Genomic DNA, 21,620 nt, shown 5'->3' with positions numbered 1-21,620 from the left:
TCTTAAAAAGTTGCAATTTGGTTTTGAAAATTGCACCCGACATTAATATTACTACTTTTCATAAGTCAAAAGTTAAAAAAAGCTACTTCTAGAGTTTTCCAAACGGACCCTTAGTATCTTTTTAAAATTAAATACACATTCAAAATACAAACTAAATAAAACTAAAATTTAAAATTTAAATTTCAATTTTAAATTTCTCTTTCAAATTTAATATATTTAATTATTAATATATTACAATTTAAATATACATCCAAAAATCAAATTAGTTAAAATTCTAAAATAAATCTTAAACCATCTTAAATCACTAGTAAAATCTTCGCTTCGTAAAGATCAGAACTGCAGGCTTCTCCCTCCTCATCTGTGGCCGCTCGTCTTCTCCCGCGTTGCGCACTCCTCTGCGACGATCTCCTCTTTCGGCGACGCGTTCCTCCCCGCGACGCGCACTTCCCCTGCGCATACCCCCGCGCCTCCTCCCTCGATGGGCTCCTCCCCGTCCCTGGTCTCCTCCCTCGCGCTACGCACAACCGCCCCCCTTCTCCAGCGCCTCCCCCTGTCTCCTCCCCCACGGCGCACTCCTTCTGCCTCTGGCAGTTCTGCTTGCAAATTTCTAAAAAAAAATTGGTTGAGTTCATTCATGAAGATATGCTATCCTTTTTTTTCGCTTAATAAAAAGTTCTATTTTTTAATTTATGTATAATATTGGAAGTGTCTGTGTTTTTTCTTTTTTTTAAAGGTTAAATTACACAGTTGGTCCCTACACTATCAGTGAAATTGTAAATTAGTCCCTACACTTTAAAAGTTTATAATTGAGTCCCTAAAGAGAATTAAAATTTGCAATTTAGTCCCCGCCGTTCAAAAAGTGTTTGATTTACAGAATATTCTCAGAATATCCTGTATTTTGAACATGTGAGCTGCACATGTTTGCAATAGGGACCAATTTGCAACTTTAGTCAAAGTATAGGGACCAACCGTGTAATTTAACCATTTGAAAATGACAAAAAACTCTCTAGACTATCTGAATCCACCTACCCCTCCTCAGCTCTCTCACTCTCAGTTTCTCACTTTTCAAAATGGCACCCCAACCCCAACACTCTCTGTCTCTCATGCAAGATTTAATTCATGGCAAACTATATGTGACTAAACCCTAATTTCTTAGACCTTTTTAGTCTCCTCTAAAATTCATTGACCGCCAATTCCTTGGTCACTTAATTCCAATTAGAGGGTGAAGTTCAATTCTAGTTATATGCCACAAAAACCCTAATTAACCAAATATAAGGGGATTATATATCACGTAAAATATATATTTCCTAAAACTAAATAATATATTTTTCTTAATATATATTTTAAATAAAATAAAATTTAAATCAGAATTAATAGGAGATTGCATGCTTGCTTCTTAGAGAGTTGGGGACCACTTGATTCCTTAATAGTCCACGCCTAACTTGAGAAATCTCAAGTTAGGCGCAGCCTTAGCAGAATTGATGGAGAAGAAGTATGGACTATTATACATCGTTGGAAAGCTCAGGAAGTTAGCTTTTCAACGCCACTGGAATCACGTCAATTGGACCTCTGTAACTCAAGTTATTCAGGTTTGAGTGCAGAGAGGTCAGGGTTGACAGCATCATTCGCCTTCTTCTCTTTTTCTGTGGAAACTCCATCAAATCCATCTGAATACTACCTAAAATAAACATAATTGCACACGACTCAAAGTAGCATCCATAGTGGCTAAAAGATAATTAATTCTTGATTAAACTCTACAAATTAAATGCAAATTCACTAGGAAAAGGTAGGAAAGATGCTCACGCATCATTCGCCTCCGTCACCGCGCCGGATTCACTAATAAATTAAGTTGCTATTTTTGTGTTGATTTGTTACTATTTTTTTCTTAGACATTAAATTGTTCACTTTGAGCATGCTTAGGATTGGAATTGTTCTCTTTCATTTATCGTCGGTGTTCAGTATTGGGATTGGAAGAGAAGAAAAAGTTGTCGAATGAAAGAGGCGAGATGGAGGAAGGAGGCGAGACCCGACTCGTGAGCACAAATGCGGTGGATCCGGCGTAGCGACGGTGAACCGAGGTGAGAGATAGAGAGCGGTGGGGTTCGGTGTCGTTTTAGAAAGTGAGAGAGTTGGGGAGGGACGGGGTAGGTTCAGATAGTCTAAGGAGTTTTTGGTCACTTTAAATGATTAAATTATACAGTTGATACCCATACTTTCACTAAAATTGTAAATTGGTCCCTGTTGTCAAACATGTGCAGCTCACATGTTCAAAATACAGAATATTCTGAAAATATTCTGTTAAATCAAACACTTTTTGAACGGCGGGGACTAAATTGCAAATTTTAATTCTCTTTAGGGACCCAATTATAAACTTTTAAAGTGTAAGGACTAATTTGCAATTTCATTGAAAGTGTAAGGACTAACTGTGTAATTTAACCTTTTTTAAATGTATTTGTGATTATAATTTTTTTTTGCACTCATATGTTTGATTTGGAAGTTGTAATGTTAACCTAATTTGGATGTGTCAATACTTAATTTTGGATGTGTTTATGTTGTTCATTATGTTTTTATGTACATATATAAGTTTTTTTACATGAGTTTTGGATGTGTTGATAAAATATTTAGAATGCATTCTTATCATTTTGGATATGTATTTGAGTTTAATTTTTTCTGTGTTCAATATGTAATTTAGAACTACAATGACAATAATTTAGATGTGTTAATACATAATTTTAAATGTGTTTATGTTGTTTATTTAATTTTAGATGTGTTTTTGACATGAATTTTGAATGTTTTGAATAAAAAAAAATAATTGAAGTGAGTTTAATTGATTTTGAAAACTTCACTGATTTTTTAAAAATTAGTACACGAAAAGTTGTTACGAGTTTTATGGTTTGGTTTGCAAAAAATTAATGTATTGCAAGTGGTTACAAATTTTACGGTGATAAGTATTCAAAATAAAAGTAATTCCTTAAAAATAGGAAATATGATTAATTAAAAAATTAAAATAATAAAATATTAAATTTAAAGGCCGAATAAAGACTAAATTTTGTTGTACAAGTAGTATTTTTTTATATTTTTTATCGATTAAAATTGTAGATTTATGTTAACCAAATAAAAATTGTAGATTTATTCACCTATGTTGTATTTGATTTGTGTATGGGATGAAATATAGACACTTAATATATATATATATATATATATATGTGAAAATTTTAAAATATATTGGTATATTGATGTTTTAATTATTTTTAACTGTGGATTTTAACTATAAAAAAATATATAATATATATAATTAAAATTAATAATTAAAATTTATTGAAATATGGTATATTGGTATATTTAAAAGTTTTTCATATATATATATATATATATAGTTCGGTAAAAAAAAAATCCATATTATCCTAGTATTAGATTCATCATCATCTTCCACCATCATTACTAGGAGGGACTAAGGGAGAATAGGTTAGGTGGAGGGGCCTATGATCTATGCTTATGTTTAGTCTAAACTAGTTTAATCTCTCAAAAAATAAATAGGAAGGAAAAATCTATTACTTATGTTTATGTTTAGTCTAAACTAGTTTGATTCATCATAGATCTAAATTCAGATTGATGTAAAAGCTTAAATTTATTAATAGGTTATGTTCAGGTCATAAATTAGTCTAATTAATTTATCAATTTGTCTCACTCTATTAAAATATAAATAATATATAATTTTTTATAATTAAAAGTTATTAAACTTTTTTTAACATGTTATATTTTATTATAGATATTTTTACATATTTTAAATACTATCCTAAACATTAAATTTAGTATATTATATATAAATATAGTATTTTTATATAATTTCTTTTATAAAAATATTTTTTAAAAAAAGGTTTTCAGGCAAGAATAGTTGCTAAAATGAGGAAGAAGAGGCGGTGTGACAAAAGTAGAGAAGTGGTGGAAGAGAAGAAGAAGAAAACAAAAAAGTGATGCAACAAAAGAAAATGGCAATGCAGAAGAAGTAGAAGGGAAATACAGGAGGAGAAAGGAAGTAGGGAAGGGGATGAGAGGGAGAAGGGAGAGAGCATAGGGCAAATGTTGGAATTTTCAAATTTATTAGAAATAAAAATGTCAAAAAAAAAAGTGTCTTATGTTTATATTTTAGTCTCCCCATATCTTATGACTTATGTAATACATAAATTTTGGGTATTTATCTCTTGATTGTGGCTCAACATAACATGTCATTATGTTTATGTTTCTAATGAATATGGATATGAAACAAACAGTGTCTTTGGCTTGATTGTTCACTAAAAATTGTAGATTTATGCAAAGAGTGACTTAATTCGCCACTTATTCATTTATCCATAAATATAAAAAATGTTGATTAGAAAAAAAGATCGTCCAAATTTGAAAGGGTATGACCAAATTGGAGTGACAAGTGCATAAAGCCGAAAAGAAGCAGCAGAGCACCGTCAGCACACGGACACAAACCAAAACCAGTGTTTTTAAGTGGTAAGTGCCAACCATGAATGAGGCCCCAAAGTTAGCACTGCCATAAATTCAGTCCTCGCCTTCAATCAAGACAGACACATATTATTTCCATCCCACCACTTTGCCGCAGCTGAAGTTGACACTTACCACCATCACACCCATATCTTTCTATCTCACTCTCACACATGCCACTGTCAATGCTTCACTCTTAGATATATTATTTGTACTTATTTATCCCCTACATTATAAAATCCATACATATTTCTTTAAAAATATTATTTATTAAGAAAAAAAAGTGTTACCTTACTATACAATACAAAATGAGTACCTCAAACAATTATCTAACTCCCCTCTATATATGGCTAAATGTTAGTGTTACTTTTCTTCCTGCCCATGTTCCTAACACACTCATAATGGTTATTACCTCAGGGACACGCCACCCACCCTCATCCTCTTACTTCCCCCTCCACCGCATCTCGGTGGCCCTCCGCCACCTCCGCCACTCCACCTGGCTCACACATCTCCACCTCCACCACCCCAACCCCCAATGCCGCCGCCACGTCAACCGCCTCTTCTGCCTCATTGACCAACTCCAAGAGTATATCCGCCACCACTGCCTCCTCCCTCCCAACCCCACCAACTCTTGCTCTCAACACCTTCCCCGACGACAAAGCTTGGAAGAGAGGCGCATGCACCAGCACCAGCTCAGAGAATCACTCACCAGAATCCGCCAGTGCTTAAGGCCCCTCCAACAGTACCTCAGATTTCACCAACCAAACCAAATCACACCTTACCACCAAAGCATGACCATCCTCAGCGTTTTCACTACTCGCCTATGAAATTTCAACCACCCCATTATCAATTTTTTGCTGTGCTACATTTTCTTTCTGTTTCTGTGGTATATGTGCCATTTTCTTGTTTCATGCTTCCTTTTGTTCTTTTTCTCTTCAGGCTGTAGTTAGTTGTAGCAATGCACTAGTTTCAAAATTATTCGTGTTGTTCATAGATGCATCTATATAATGTAAGGTAATTAATCTAAAATTTCTTTTATTTAGAACTTCGTTATAGGAGAAAACAGGATTAAGCCTATCATATGCATAAAGAATACTATCACTATTAGAAAAAGGTACACTTGCGGTCAAAAGAATCAAACTTTCTTTGCATAGGTTGTGATGTGGATGCATGTCTGTTTCACATTCAACTAATCTGAAATAATTTCCAACAGCTAAATTATTTTGGAACAAAGTTCGACAAATCAATATCCAACTTCGGCTACGACTAAGACATGAAAATACATTGATTATGGTACATGTTTCACAACCTTGCATCATCCAATGTATTCCAAGGCAATATTGCCCATCATTTTAGCCAATGGTGCTGGACACTTTGTTACAATGTCAAACCTGGAAGGGTTTGAAGCATGTCCAAAGAGTGAAATGCTTAACCAAGCGAGTTCCTTTAGATTCAATCTTGAAGAGAGGAACCCTTGCCAATAGTAAGGTTTCAAGTCAAAAAATGCATCAAAGAAACGCCTGGATCCATTCAAGTCAAGCTTCAACAGAGTCTCCATTCCAAACGAGTAGAATTGCCTGTTGAGCTTGCTCTCAATTGGCCACATGCTATTCCAAATCTTAGCATAGAGCTGCTTCCCCCTGATCATTCTGGTTGAGCCAAGGCACTCTGCTATGGCTGTGGCTACACATGGTGCAACGGCCATTGTTCGAGCCACCATGTACCCTGTTGAAGGGTGTACTATCCCTGAAGTGCCGCCAATGGCCATCACATTCTGAGGAATCCTAGGAAGAGGTCCCCCCATTGGAATCAAACACTTCTCATCCTCCAATATCTTGTTCACTCTGATTCCCAAGTGCCTTAACCTTGCAACCATCCTCTTCTTCACCTCCATGTAAGACAAAACCGGACGGCTAACAAGGGAAGTTTCCTCAAGAAATATCAGATTGGAACTGAAAGGCATTGCATACAAGAAAGTAGGAAACTTGGAATTGTTAGCTCTCAAGTAAGGCTCATTCCCCATATGGGAATCCCTCCAATCCATCAAAACCATCTTGTCCAAATCAAAAGGGTGATCATCTACCTCAGCCAGAATCCCATGAGCAATCTGAAAACCATGGTTCCTCGCCTTATCATACTCTACAAAAGTACTTGCAAATCCACTAGCATCAATAATTAAACTCCCTCTCAGTTCTGTGCCATCATCACACAGAACTGTTGACTCAAACTCCTGATGCTGAATTTGCCATACCTTTCCCTTGTGAAATTTAACCCCATTGGAGACACACCCTTCAATCAACTTCTGCTTAAGCTTCTTCCTACTAACTCGGCCATAACGACGGTCCAAATACTTGGTCTTTTTTTCATTAATATAAACACAGGCCATCGGCCATGTTTTATCCAAGCAATCCTCAAGATCAATACTCTCAAACTCATCCACCCACACACCATAGTTGTTAGGCCACATGGAGAGAGGGTCAGGATCAACACAACAAACCTTAATTCCATAGCGGGAAACCTGCTCTGCTAGGCGAGTGCCTGCAGGGCCAGAACCAATGATAATCACGTCAAAACGAGATCGATCAGAAGGATGGCACCATGGGAGATCAAAATCCAAGGGTTCAGGTTGATGGGCAGGCTTCAAGTTGAGGAAATTTCCAAACTTGCTGGTGTTGCTGTAGGCCCTGACTCTGAACCTTCTTGAAGTTGAAGAACATGATGAACTTGATGTGTAATGAGTTTTTGGGAGAGGGAATGAGGAAAGTGTGGCTTTGGTAGGTGGTGGTGGGGTAAACAACGTAACAGTTGTCGTGACCATGCTTAGAAGGAGAGAACTCCAAAGAAACTAAGGAGAAAGGGAGAAGCGTTTAGGAAAGAGAGTTTGGCAAATGGCAATTGGAAGATGGGAACATCAAGCATATACAGACAAAGAGGCATCACAAAGAAATACTCCCTAACTTATGCTTCCACATCCATTTTGGCGCAAGTTTTAAAATGGAGTCGGTTACTTTGTGGGAATATTATTAGTTATAACTTATAGGTCAGTCGGCAAGCCAAAACGACAGATGAGTAAAGTAATGCAATTAATCTAATACGTCTTCATTTCTTTTTTCTTTGGTATTATCTACTTCCAACCCTTATAGTGCGATTATAGTATACACCAATTCACATAAAAATGTGTGTGTGTGTGTGTGTTGTATTTAATATTATTCACATATATTAAATAGGACATTTGAAGCAAAAAAAGTATTCAATCCTCCATTCTTCCCCATCAAAAATAAATAAATCGTTGTCCACTCTTGATGCAAAGGTTGCACTTCCTTGTCCAACAGTCCACTTAACCAACCAACCTCCCATCTTCAGCTATCATCGTATATTCGTAAATACAATGCACAAAAGTAAATTATAAAAACTCATAACTGAAGGATAGTAAGAATAAAGAGATTTACAGATTCCAAAATATCCCATAGTTTCATACAGATGCGAAAAAAAAAAGGAGATTTGGGGGGGGGGGGGGGGGTTGAAAATAGAATCCGACATTTTCCATCAAAAGAGATGCAGTGAAACGCATTGTCTTGCATTGTTCCTATCTTATTAACAAGGAGCTCAATTCGGTCACCTTATATTCCACCATCATACTGCAGATCAAATTAACAGAATGGAAAGGAGACAACAATTAAGTCGAATACATTATGGCATCCATAAAATTTGAAATCCAACAGCCTCATCAGAAGCATGTTTATAAAGCAAAATATAATGATTTTCCATGGATATATTATGTAAACACTCTAGTCACTTAGCCAGTAAAGGCTTTCTGTCCATCCCTCCTTTGGAAACAATCATTCTCCTTAAAATGAACTGGAACTTTAAAGGGTTATAAATTGTCTGCTAGCTTACCAACATTCTTTTAGAGATAATTCTGTAGTAACAACTCATATCATGGCATTTTAAGCAGAAAGTACTTACTGGGGAAGAAAACAAATAAATTGTAATAAATTTATATTGATTTTGTTTATGTTTTTGTTTCTTCTTCATATCTATTTATGGTCGAAAGACGAAATTGTATTAATGATCCACATAAAAAGGTAGAGGGAATTTGAGTTTAACTAGATTATTCCACAGTGGCGTGAGTAACTAACTAGAACAATGATAAATTCCAATTGCTAAGGTACATTTTTAGTTTTAACTTTTTAAAGAAGGCCTTGAAGATAATTAGTCAAGTAGTCAACTATTTGTTCAATAAGGAGAAAACAGAAGTGCCTTCCTTTTTCAGACAAGGATCATGACAAAAGATTGAGTCCTAGATGATTGCGTCATAGAACACTTCCAGACTGGAGACAGCTATATACTAAAAATAGATGACTCCTGAGTAGGATCAATCTCTGAAAATTTTAAGTCAACCCCAATCTTTTTCGTTTTGTTTTTCAACAACTTGCAAATAAGGATAAGACCTTTCTAATTTCTATAGCTGTAAATTTATAACCTATGACTATAAGTCTATAACCGACATATGAAATTTCCTGAGAAATCTTGTGAGGAAGTAGCACTCTATCTGACTAGTTCTTAGAGCCTTTTTGTTGAGATTTATTACTTTCATGTCTCGTATGCTAAAGTTGTGCTATAATCTTAGCCCCCCCCCCCCCCCCCCCAACATTCTGAAGAAGCTGCAAATTACAGTGAAACGCATTTATCTGCACTGTGATTAAGTATCATAATCTTACTTTGCTGCAGAAACCCAGAACATTTTGATTGATTAATTAATTGATTGCTTAATTACAGTTTTCTAATCAAAATGCTTAAACAAACGTCAATAATCACTTCTTCGAACAGAACATTGATTTACTTTACGATCTACGGAGACTCCAACTCAACACTGAACTAAGGATTCGCAGTGAAATTATGAATAAAACAAAGAAAACCACGAGCCATTTCTAGGTAAAAGAACCAAAAAGAGGAAGCACTCACTTGAGAAGGGGATGATATCGGATAAGGTGAATATGAAAGGCGTGGCAACCCTGACATAAGCGGAAATTGGAATTGGCCTCCGCCAGCAGCTTCTCCGGTATGCGGTGGCAGAGGCGTCGGCACAGAATTCCGGTAGCACCACCGTGACTCTCCTCAGCTTTTGCATTGGATGATGTTTTATTGGGTAATGTAGGACAATAACATGAATGGAGTTTAAAATTAGACTACTCTAATTTAACTTAAGACGTGTAATTTTTTAACTTCACCTTTATTTTATTAGCATAAATTATCCGTTTTGTTGCAACTAACTTGAATAATACAAAATTTATGCAAGTTTTTTTTTTTTTTTTTTTTTTTTGCAATTTAATTTTTATATACTAAAGACTAATTCCACTAAATTTTATGCACAATCCTGTTCAAATTTTACATAAATATTTTTCATTTAGAATCCAAAATCTTACTAAAGATAACAAATATATATACCAGTTAAACCCTTTTTAGATTAATGATTATTTTTTCTTAATAACTAAAGAAAATTAAAAAAAGGAGCACTATGTTTTTTAATAAATAATATCAATACAAAAAATTCGAAAAAGATCGTTATTTAGTGTCAGAAATTCGATATAGTTTGAATTTATCCAAACACCTCGTTTTGCAAGTAAATTAGTTTCGTTGTTTATTCTTTCTCGTAACAAATTAATTCGCACCGTTTAGAGTTAGTGAATTTTTATGTTTAAAATTCACATGATTATATTTTTATGCATGATCTAATGATAATTCTAATTCTTATCGTGATAAAATTATGAAAGTAAGTGAATTTATGTATTTTGTTTAGATGAATTTATGGGTCGTGAGATTTTTTTTATTGTTATCATGAGTTAAGATAGAAGAATGGTTTAATGCGCCCATAAGTTGGCGGTTGAAAGATGTCAAGAACACCAAGTTTATTGAGATTAAGATAGAAGAGTTGAGAAAATAAAGTTTTGGTGAAGATGTCAACTAGCTGCCTAGGAGAGAAAATGAGAAGAAATTTCATCACTCCATCTTAAATTTTTTGACGAATCAAGTGACAATCAACCTCTAAATGTTTGGTCCGTTCATGAAAAATTGGGTTAGCAGCAATATGAAGAGCACTATAACTATCACAATATAAAACTGGTGCAGATGGGAGAAATGCGTAAAATTTGTAACACATTCAGTATCCATTGAAGTTCATAAGTTGGATTAGCAAGTGCACGATATTCTACTATGAGCGGACAATGGTAGTTTGTTTCTTGGTCTTCCAAGAGACTAAAGAACTGCCTAAGAAGAAACTATAGTCTGTTAAAGGTCGTCGAGTGTCAGGACATCCGGCCCAATCAGAGTCACTAAAGTCGAGAAGTTGAATTTCTGATTCTCTTGGGAAAAAAAATCCTTTGCCAGGGCTAGTTTTCAGATATCGTAACACATGCTTGGTACCCTTGAAGATGAGATTCAGTAGGAGATGTCATAAATTGACTTAATTGTTGAGTGGCATACATGATGTCTAGTAGAATAGTGGTGAGATAGATAAGATGCCCGACCAAACAATGATATACAAAAGGGTCAGGGGACTTTTGTCTTGATATAGTTTTGTGGTACTATCCATTAGAACAGAGGCAAGTTTAGTCCCTAATAAACGCGAATCCTCCAAAAGATCAAGACAATATTTTCTCTGAGATAAGCAAATTTTTTTCGTTGATTGAGCAACCTCAATACCCAAAAAATATTTTAATGGACTCAAGTCTTTAATTTAAAAGTGTTGGTGCAAAATAGATTTAATGGCATCAAGTTCAGAAATAGAATTACCAAGGAGAACAATGTCGTTAACATAGACTAGAAGGATAGAAATTTAAGTACCAGTGAATTTAACAAATAGACTATAATCAGATAAGGTATGTTGATATCTATGAGATAGCAAAAGATGAGAAAGTTTGTCATACCACATACGACTAGATTGTTGTAAACCATACAGTTACTTCAGCAACTTGCAGCATTGATTCGGTCGAGGAGATGTAAACCCGGGTGGTAGAGTCATATAAACATCCTCAGAAAGATCCCATGTAAGAAAGCATTATTGACATCCAACTAATATATGGGTCAATGCTTCATAAAAGGCTAATGCCAAAACTAATCTGATGGTGGCAGGCTTGACAACAGAAGAGAAGGTTTCCAAGAAATTAACACCTTCAGTTTGAGTGAACCCTTTAGCCACAAGGCATGCTTTATTCAATCAACTGAACCATTAGACTTGCATTTGATGCGATAGACCCATTTACAGCCAACCGGCTTAACGCCTGCAGGACAATCAACAAGATGCCAAGTTTTGTTCAACTCAAGAATATCCAACTCATCTTTCATAGTACTATGCCAATTAGATTGTTGATTGGCGTCCTTAAAACACTTTGACTCAATATCAAAATGTAAAGATAAAAGAAACTTATGATGAGAAGATGAAAGAGAAAAAAAACACATAACTAAATATAGAAGATAATGACATTTTGAGGGAGAGAAATTCGTGGAAGTGAAAGAGGAATTACACAAGTAATTAGAGAGATATGCTGGAGGTCGGTGAGGTCAGTCAGAATGACGAGGACGGGGTTGCTCAGGTGGCGAGGAAGGTGACGTGTGATGAAGAGGTGATGGTGGGTTAATGTCTATTGCGAAAAGATGGGAGGTTGTACGACTTAAAATAGATTCAGGGGTCATGGGTTCAAGTTGGTTAGGACATGGCAGTGAGGAAGAAGGAGGGGTTGTTGGAGAAAAAAAAAAAGAATTGGATGAAAGTGGGTCAATGAGTATGGGTGAGGGTCCAACTAGAAGACTAATTGAATCTTGTTTTTGAAAAGGCGTGTTTGCTAATGTTGGGCTATGTGTTTAAAATTGGACATTTTTTATGTCTAAAACCAAGATCATTTTATAAAAAATCACATTTCTAGAAATCTCAATTCTTTTATCTTCTAAAATATAAACAATATATCCTTTAAAACCATGTTGAAAACTAGTAAACACAACATTTTTTGCTCTTGGATCATATTTTGATCTATTTGCCATTAGGGTAGAAACAAAACATAAGCATCCAAAAACTTTAAGGTCATGATAATTTGGTGGATGATTAAATAAAATCTCAAATGATGTTTTAAAATTAATTGTGAATGATGGAACTCTGTTAAGTAAATAAACAGCATGTTTAACAACATAAGACCAAAAAAATTATGGTAAATTAGATTGAAACATAAGAGCATGAGCTATATTCAAAATATGTTGATGCTTGCGTTCTATCCTTCCATTTTGTTGAGGAGTTTCAACACAACTACGTTGATGAGTAATGCCTTTTGAAACATAAAAATCATGTAAAATAAATTCTGGTCCATTATCGAAACGAATAGTTTTGACTTTAGAGTTAAATTATGTTTCAACTAAAGTAATAAAACTTTTTACATGATTTTGCACTTTTTTTATTTTAATAAAATAACCCATGTAAAGCGACTAAAATCATCAACAATAATAAAAAATATTTATGATTATGAATAGAATTTTGTCGAAACGGACCATAAATATCAAAATGTAATAAATCAAAACTTGCATTGGCTTTGTTAAAACTTTGAGAAAATGAAAGTTTTTTTTGCTTAAAAAAATGACAAATGTCACAAGCCTCGTCAAGATGCATAGAAATAAAAGAAAAATGTTTATATAAATGATTAAGTCCTTGTCCAAAAATGTGTCCTAAACGAAAATGCCATATATTTGAAGGTGTAATGGGTGGGGATTGGATGGAATTTTAACCGAAATTGGGTTCAAGATCATATAATCTCTCTCTCTCATTTTGTCCAAATCAATCGTCCCCAAATTGTTGCTCTGTAGAGTGCAAGAAGAAGATGAAAAAGTGAGTACACATTTTATTTCTGAAGTAATTTTTGAGATGGAGATAATATTAAAGTTGAAATGAGATAAATAAAGAATATCATAAAAAACTAAAGATGGTGAAAATTGAACAATGCCTCTATATAAGAAACAGTAATTTGAAAACCATTTGGTAAATGAACAAAATAATAAGAGAAGTTTGTGTGTAAGAAATGAATCAAGATAAATTTGATGCAATGTGATCTGTGCCACCATAATCAATGATCCAAGTGTTCAAGAATGAATCTCGATTTAAAAAATTATTAATAATAGAAAAAGTACTGAAAAAGCAAAGATAATGAGTAGTTGGACGTGACAAAAGTCCAAGTTGGTTTGAAGGACAATTTTCTTTAATAATTAAAGTTATTACCACTGAATTCACATTTCTTACCACTGAATTCACGTCAACTTTCCCAAACACATTCCCTAAATTAGCATGAATTTATGTCTAATAACAGAGTTTCAATCTTACAACATTCATTAATGATATAATGTCTGATTTTATATAACTGGTAAAATAGTTGAAACTTAATCAAATATTTTTATTGATAAAATAATATATAATTAATGTACTAAAATATTTTTATAAGTCTAATACTAAAAATCAAATTTAAAAGTATAAAAAATTTTACAAAATTAGTTTGATAATTAAATATTTTTTTTCAGATTTTAAAGAATATGTTATAAAGAGGACATTAACTTTTCATAACTCGTTTTAATGCCTAATAACTAACTGGGGAGTGCTAGGAGAACAATGAAAATTTTGAACAACATGAACAACCACCAATCAAATGAAAATATACTACACCCTAATTTAATACTAATAATTAAATTTACTCTTTTAACCCTATTAATTCACATTGTTTACACATTGTTCAAAAATCTTGTTGGTTACCTATACTTTTCCTAACTGAATTTATGAAATTAATTGTTACATTGTAACCATCATTTTACTATTTTTTCTAACGGTTCCACTACGTTACCAACAACATTTCTGCCAACTTCTGCCAACTCTTATGTATAATTGTATTTAATGGAAGTGTCTTCATGGATGTGTTTAATAAAAATATCTTTTTTATGACTGTGTTTAATAGAAGTGTCTTTATAGATATATTTTCTGGATGTGTCTCTTTATATATGTATTTAAAATATAATAATTAATTATTATTGGCAATAAGTTGGCAGATAATATGTTGGTACCCTATACTTTTCCTTTTTCTAAAAAAAAAATGTTGCAGTATTAACTATATAAAGGCTTAAGAACATTATATGAAGGAAGACACAATAAGACATTAAAACATCTTAAGATGAGAGTTCCTCATGAAAAGAACAATCCCATAAAAAAAGTTCATAATCTCATAATATATGCACTATTCTAAGTATGTGCATTAAAGTATGATCTCTAATTTAGTTTCTCTTGAGACTTATGCTAACTTAAGTGTCGAAATCCTTACAAAAACACTCCCACCATTGAAACATTAAAAACTCGGAATAAAAAGATGACAGTAACATCATATCATATCTTCAATCTACTCTGATCTCTACAATTTTGTTAAGATAATTCTTAAATTCGAAAGAGTAAAAACAATTCTAAACAACTAAACATCTAGATATAACTTTTACAAGGAAGTTTATTTTTCTATACATTCTCCACCCGTACCTATATGAGAGAGCAATAAGCATAGTTGAAATAAGTAAATAAACAATAAATAATGGTAATAATATGAAGTTGGTGCCCAAATATGCATGTCTCCTCCTATCCCAGGTGAGGGGAAAGTAGAGTGAATTTGACATGTAACCATCACTATATATGAGTATAATATTATCGTAAATCAATTGACTATGGCCTCTATATGTTCTTCTCAGAAGTCATCTGTAAAGAAAATCCTTTGCCGCCGAAGTTCATGCATTTCAAATTCCTGCCGAAGTACATGCATGCTCTGACTTTATGTTAAGTCAGAAACATATCTATCAAACTTCAAACCACTACTAATCTCCCGCAAATTAGCAACTAACATACTTCATATATATAAAAAAAAATGCGATCTTCAACTTCTGTTACCTTTTCCGTGAGCTAATTATTTTGTAAATCATTAATTATCACTACTCAGAATCAATTATAATTTTTTTTTCTGCGTCCACAAATTCCCGTATACAAAATAATACCAACAAACCTCCATTAATTTAGTCCAAAATTGTTATAGATTGGTATAATTTATTATTTTTGACTAGGAGTTAGTTATTAATATTTAAAAATATAGAATAAAAATATGTTGTTAGATTATTAAATTAAAAATATTAGTCAAAAATAATAAATTTTAATGATTTTTGAAGTTTTTTTTCTTTATAATATTAGATATGAATATTACATCAAACTCAAAATTTAGTGCATGTCATTATCTAACGTTCAAACATAGTTAATTAGGTTGAAACTAAAATTTCTAATTAAAACATTTACCCCACATGTCATTTTCCAACTGGCTAATCAATATATTTGTAATCACCTTAGATTACAATACACACAAGAGAGATATATAGACGTATGTGATGACTCATTTTTAAACGATTTTTCTTCTAGGAAGAAATATTGCACTTTTTATTAAATTAAACAAATCTTAGTATTTTATTTATTATATTTTTATATTAATTATTTAAATTTAAAATAATTTTTTATTCTTCTTTTTTAAATTTAACAACATGTTAATTTTCATAAATATTCACTCTTTACCTCCTATAAAATATATTACTATTTGTTCATATGTAATATAATATAGATATAAGAATAAAATATTTTTTTTTCTTACCGAAAATAGAGAGATTCGAACTCGCAATCTCTTAGGTGAGTATAAAAAGATTATGCCATTAAAAATTTATTTTAGACAAATATATTTTTTGTCATTAAAAGTAACATAACATATAAGATAAATTTTGGTTTTATGTCTTGATCACAGTAATTTAATTAATCATACATAGGCAGTACATAAAACACGTGCTTCTAATTTTATAGTGTGAATTAGTGATAAAACAACACACCTTTTCAATTAGTTGGCAACTTTAACTTTAAAAAAGTTACGTTAGAATTTGTACATTTATGCGTAAAAATTAAAGTTAATTCATTGGACCATATGCAGCAGTTTTGTTTTACAAACGATGAAAATGATTTATACCAGATAACTTTTATTTATAATAATTCATATAAAACGTGTGTAACTTTTAACAAGGTCACTAAAATTTAAAGTAAAAAATAAAAATAAAAAAACAAATACAACATCTCATCCTTATTTATCTAATTAAAGTTATTGAACAACTTTAAATTGTTTAAATATCACAAATCCGTTGAAGAGCTAGGTTTATTAAATATGAATTGAATAAGAGAAATTTGGTTACAAATTAACCTTTATGCAAACTAAATAAACCAAATGAAATGATACAAGATGCTTATAATTCTAGATCTCTCTTTGATTAGAGTTACACCTACTTTATTTTTTCGGTGAAAATCAATCAAAAACAACCATAACTTGCCTTATTTAGGTAAGTTCTGCCTGTTTTTTTTTGTCTACCCTTACTAACTATTTCTAATAAATGAAGTTAAAACGAAAAAGTAGTGAAAGCGCCATTAATTTAAAACAGAGGAATTATTGAAGTGGTGGAGAAGCGGTCTTGAGAGATGAAATAATGCATGCATGGCTTGACGAATTGATATTGTTAGTCATGCTTATAGCCAATCGAGTTGTTCCCATTCCCATAGCGGTTCTTGAACTTGAGCTTGAACTTGAACCTCACTACTATTCCAATTGCTACTTGACCCTCCTCCTCCAGTATCTGGTGGCAAATCAGGACCACCTGATGAAAGGGAAGTTTCCGACGAGCTCGACCCGTTATTATTATTATTAGCCTGCACCCTTGCTGATGATTCTCCTTGATGCTGCTGAGCACTTGTTGTAGAAGAACCATGATGAAGAACTCTTGGCACCACCACCTCCCGTGGCCGTCGATCAAATGCTCTGAAACTTCCGGATATCACGTACACGCGACACAAGCTGAATTCGTGCCTCAACTACACGTATAAAACCAAATTTAAAACATAGAAAAATATATTAGTTAAATTATAAAGAGGAATCAGAATTTACTATTTTTAATCATCAATCTGTTAAACGATGACAAAAAATAATAAATTCTGATAATAACTTATATTTACCATCTTAACTAATTTCACATTGACCTTATGTTTGCATACCTGAGGAATAGCCGTGGGAGATTGGTTAGGGGCTTGAACGATGGCGCGGTATTCATGCATCTTCCATTTAGTTTTGCGACCGGTGGGAGCTTTTCCTTTGTAGAAAACCATGGTTTTCTTGACTCCGATCACTTGGTTATCGGAAGAGTATACGTACCCCGGTGATCCGGTGGCTTTCCAGTAACCAGAAGCAGTGGTTCTGTTGATCCTCCCCCCTCTGGCTTCCCTCTCTTGGCGAGGCACAAAGAAGAACCATTGTTCCTTCTCTTCCCTGCACAGCTCTCCCGCCAGTGCTGCAACCAACAAAATAACTAACTGTCTTAAGACAGAAATACAGAAGCATACATATATGTGTTTCATATACTTTGGTTACGTACATGGAAGAGTCCAGGGCTCAACGCCATTGATGTCAACCACTGGAATGACCCTGTTGATGTTATTGGCGTGGCCTTGTAGTTGAAGCTGGGTGTTTAGGTAGAAAGCAACTAGCTCTTCTTCTGTAGGATAGAACCGAAAACCAGTTGGTGGATCCTCCATACACTATATTAAAATGGTGATGTGTACTTACACTACTTTATGGGGTGTTGCACATTTTGGAAGCACAGCTAGCAGGGACAAAGATACATATATAGATAGAAAAATCACCGAGTGAAATTAGGTATATTTATTTATTATTTTCTTCTGAGGTGAGACGATGTATGTATGTTAGAAAGTAGAAACTTCCACGCGGTTGTGGGAACAAGAAAACGTCTTACTTAGCTTGCCCCCAATATTAATGCATTATTATGGATTAGTTATGCTTATTAGGACGCACATATGTGAATGTGAGTGTGACTCTCCCCATAAAGGAATCGCTGAACGAGTCACTAAAGGCCCAAATCCGTCAATCTCATATCCTTTTGCTTCTCTGCTGGGCCAGATCATCTTTTAGGTGGAACAAGTCCTTCTTAAATCAAATCACAAAGCCTAGCTACCACATAAATTAAATAACAAAAATACTAGGAATTATTTTTTGTTATTAATTTAATTTTTTAGTTTAATAATTTAATAATATATTTTATTCTATATTTTTAAATATTAATAATTAACTAATAACTAAAAATAATAATGTCTACCACAAGTATAGTAATTCTCTGATTTACTTACTATATCCTAAGTTTTGTAGATAATTTTTTATTCATCTAAAGGTGCAATTTTGTAAGACTAAACATTTGTTTTACTCCGATGTCTAGTAAATTTGAAAAATATAACTTAAACGTAAATTATATCAAAAGAAATAAAGAAGTTCTATAGATAGAATGAGAAGCAAATTAATGGGATTCTGTAGTCATGTTTTTGCGCGAATTAAGTGTACATATCTTAATACATTATTGTAATTAAATATTTAAAAGTGTTCCTTAATTACCAATAAATAATATGTATTGTATATACAATATATACTTTTAAATATGCTTTGATTATATTCCCAAGCGTCAATGTTATATGACTTAGTAATATTAAAATAACCTATTAATTAATAATATATCAGCTTACCACATTTCATGAATACTTCAATTTGATATCAGACATATAATTATTTATGTGTTTTTTTAATCGATTTAAATTTTTAAAAAAAATTATTTTATGATATGATATCAAAATTGATATGATCAAAATAGAATTTTATCTTTTTATTTTTTTAAGAAAATAAAAAATAGCATAAAATAAATAAAAAAATTAATACAAAAAATTTATGTATATCGAAAAGTGACTATTATATTAAATAATGTATTAAAAATATAACTATTTATGTATCGTCTTCCATCAGTTTAAATTAAAAAAAAAAAGTGATTTCACCGTAGATATTAATGGTGTTTCTATTGGTAATATTACTCTTTAAAGACATACCTGAAACAAATTTAAAATGAAATGGAAATAAAATTGAAACAAATAAAATACGAAAGATAGTTTAAAATTTTGTTGATAATGTGAATAAAAAAGTAGAATATATATAACTAATTTTATATGATTAATAAAAATTATTATTTTAAATTAATAATTAGTTAATAAATATATTTTTATATATAATATTCAAAAAATATAATATTAATTAAAATTTAAATTTTTGAATACTAAATTTTAAATTATAAATTTTAATAATTAAAAAATATAATATTAATTAATATTAATAAAAAAATATTAATCCTTCGTATACATGTTCATGCAACTCACGAGCCACGAACCTTGAAGCATTATTGATCTCTCATGAGAAATAGAGAGAGGAGTTCATTATAAACTATTCGAAGCGAAATATGAGCAATTAAATAATGCATCATCATGACGTTCAATGAAATAATAATACGTAATCCTCACATCAAAATAAAAAGAAATAAATACGTAATAATCACGAAGCGTGAGCCAGGGCAGGGGAATAGGTCTTTCGGATTTTGAGTTATAACTTTTCTTTTCTTTTCTTTTTTTATCAGGGGGGTTATAACATTTTTTTTGGAACTAGAGAGTTATAATTTTTAGGATTTGGATCCTCTAAAGTTTTAATTTTACTTTTGAGAATAAAGTGTGATCTTCTATCTTTGAATAGGTCCTACTTATAAAATTAATGGTGAGAGATCACACTTTACTTTCTAAGGTGAAATTCAAACTTTAGAGAATTCAAATCCTAACTTTTACCTTGAATTTTTTTAGTCGAATCAATTTGATAATCCTTGGTAATACATTATATATTTACATACATATTTAAAAATTATATTTATTATTTGATCATCATTAAAATTCGAACCTAGATACAATATATTAAGAAATAATTTTTTTTTTCACATTATCTTATAATTTAACTAGTCAAGAATTAATTTATTGTTATTGACTTAAGTTTAATTTTAGACTCATATATAATGACAAATATTATTTAAATTAAAAGTCCAATATTATTAAATGCGTATATTAGTGGTGCAGATCGATTATTCAATCCTCAATCTAACATGTTGCTTGAATATTCCTTTAATACTTCAAATTAATGCACAAACCCAATGCACTTAACAAATACCGTTAAGCAAAAATAGAAGGCTATGCATTTGCAAAGTAAAAAAATGGGCATTTGTCTTTGTCATGGAGAAAGGAGGACAGTCGGAATAAAAAGGAATTAACAACACAATAAGGATAGCTGTGGTTCTAGCAAGGCAACAAGACACAAAGACAATTCTACTACTCCAAAGGTATCAGTAAAGCAACATTCAGAATATGAGAGAATAAAACACAAACTTGCAAGAATGCAGAAGTAATAGAGCAGCTCCTCGAATAACAGAGGTAATGGAGTAGAGGGGAAAAAGAAATGCTTGCCAAGAAAGAAAGCAAATCCAATGACAGCAGAGGTGGTGGAATGGCTCCTCAACCAATAGAGTTAGTGGAGCAGGATGAAAAAGGACTGCATACCATCAGAAACAGCTCCAACGGGTTGAAGAAACAAGGAATTGAAGAGGCAAATTGGAAGAGCAAGCTGATGATATAAAACATACCTCACTTCAACATTTGAAAAGAAGAAAAAGAGAGCAAATTCATGAGCATCATCTCAACATACTTGAGCTGAATTCTTTTTCTTCTACTAGTGCTTTATTTCTGATTTTCTTTATTATGACTATCTTGTATCATCTTTTGTATTGAGAAAATGCTGATTATGTGAGTGAAAAAGTCATGAGAGAAAATACAAGAAAGATGCATGAAAGAGCCACTGAAAATTCTGTGTAATTGAGTTAATGAAGTAGGACTAGTTTCCCTTACCAAGTTGGGATAGTACTTGGTGAGTTTGAATCTGTTTAGATTCCCCTTCCAAGTTGGGACAACACTTGAAAAACTGAGCTTTGGTGAAGAAAGTTAGTGGTAGATACTAGTTGAATTAGGTTGTGATTCAATAGTATTGATGAATGTAATCTGTTGATTATAGTGAAAATTCCACCATGGTTGTGGTAGAAACTGGATTTAGGTTTCATGGCACATAGAAACTGAACCAGAATACATG

General features: G+C 32.4%; 2 protein-coding genes across 2 annotated transcripts; both read right to left on the bottom strand.

Moving 5' to 3' along the window:
• Positions 1-4,875: 4,875 nt before the first annotated feature.
• LOC107614532 (capsanthin/capsorubin synthase, chromoplastic-like) lies at positions 4,876-9,663 on the bottom strand. The gene is made up of 2 exons (XM_016316722.3): positions 9,454-9,663; positions 4,876-8,126 (listed from the first exon to the last, which is right to left on the bottom strand). Exon 2 carries the CDS (start codon positions 7,304-7,306, stop codon positions 5,804-5,806), a length of 1,503 nt encoding a protein of 500 aa, XP_016172208.1. The 5' UTR covers positions 7,307-8,126; positions 9,454-9,663; the 3' UTR covers positions 4,876-5,803.
• A 7,034-nt stretch (positions 9,664-16,697) lies between these two features.
• NAC090 (NAC domain containing protein 90) lies at positions 16,698-18,227 on the bottom strand. Its single transcript, XM_088496986.1, has 3 exons — positions 17,989-18,227; positions 17,612-17,904; positions 16,698-17,431 (listed from the first exon to the last, which is right to left on the bottom strand). Exons 1-3 carry the CDS (start codon positions 18,146-18,148, stop codon positions 17,090-17,092), a joined length of 795 nt encoding a protein of 264 aa, XP_088353112.1. The 5' UTR covers positions 18,149-18,227; the 3' UTR covers positions 16,698-17,089.
• Positions 18,228-21,620: the final 3,393 nt, after the last annotated feature.

Source organism: Arachis ipaensis, chromosome B8 (genome assembly GCF_059453495.1).
Source record: "Arachis ipaensis isolate K30076 ecotype BB chromosome B8, ASM5945349v1, whole genome shotgun sequence".
In the NCBI taxonomy this organism is placed as follows: domain Eukaryota; kingdom Viridiplantae; phylum Streptophyta; class Magnoliopsida; order Fabales; family Fabaceae; genus Arachis; species Arachis ipaensis.
Note: the sequence above shows the minus strand (reverse complement) of the source record. Positions and strands in the feature narration are given on the sequence as shown.

Coding starts and splice junctions, on each gene's coding strand:
- LOC107614532 (XM_016316722.3), bottom strand. CDS start 7,306: ATGGTCACGACAACTGTTACGTTGTTTACCCCACCACCACCTACCAAA.
- NAC090 (XM_088496986.1), bottom strand. CDS start 18,148: ATGGAGGATCCACCAACTGGTTTTCGGTTCTATCCTACAGAAGAAGAG. Junction 17,905..17,988: donor TGAGCCCTGGACTCTTCCAT/GTACGTAACCAA, acceptor TGTTGGTTGCAG/CACTGGCGGGAGAGCTGTGC. Junction 17,432..17,611: donor CTCCCACGGCTATTCCTCAG/GTATGCAAACAT, acceptor TTATACGTGTAG/TTGAGGCACGAATTCAGCTT.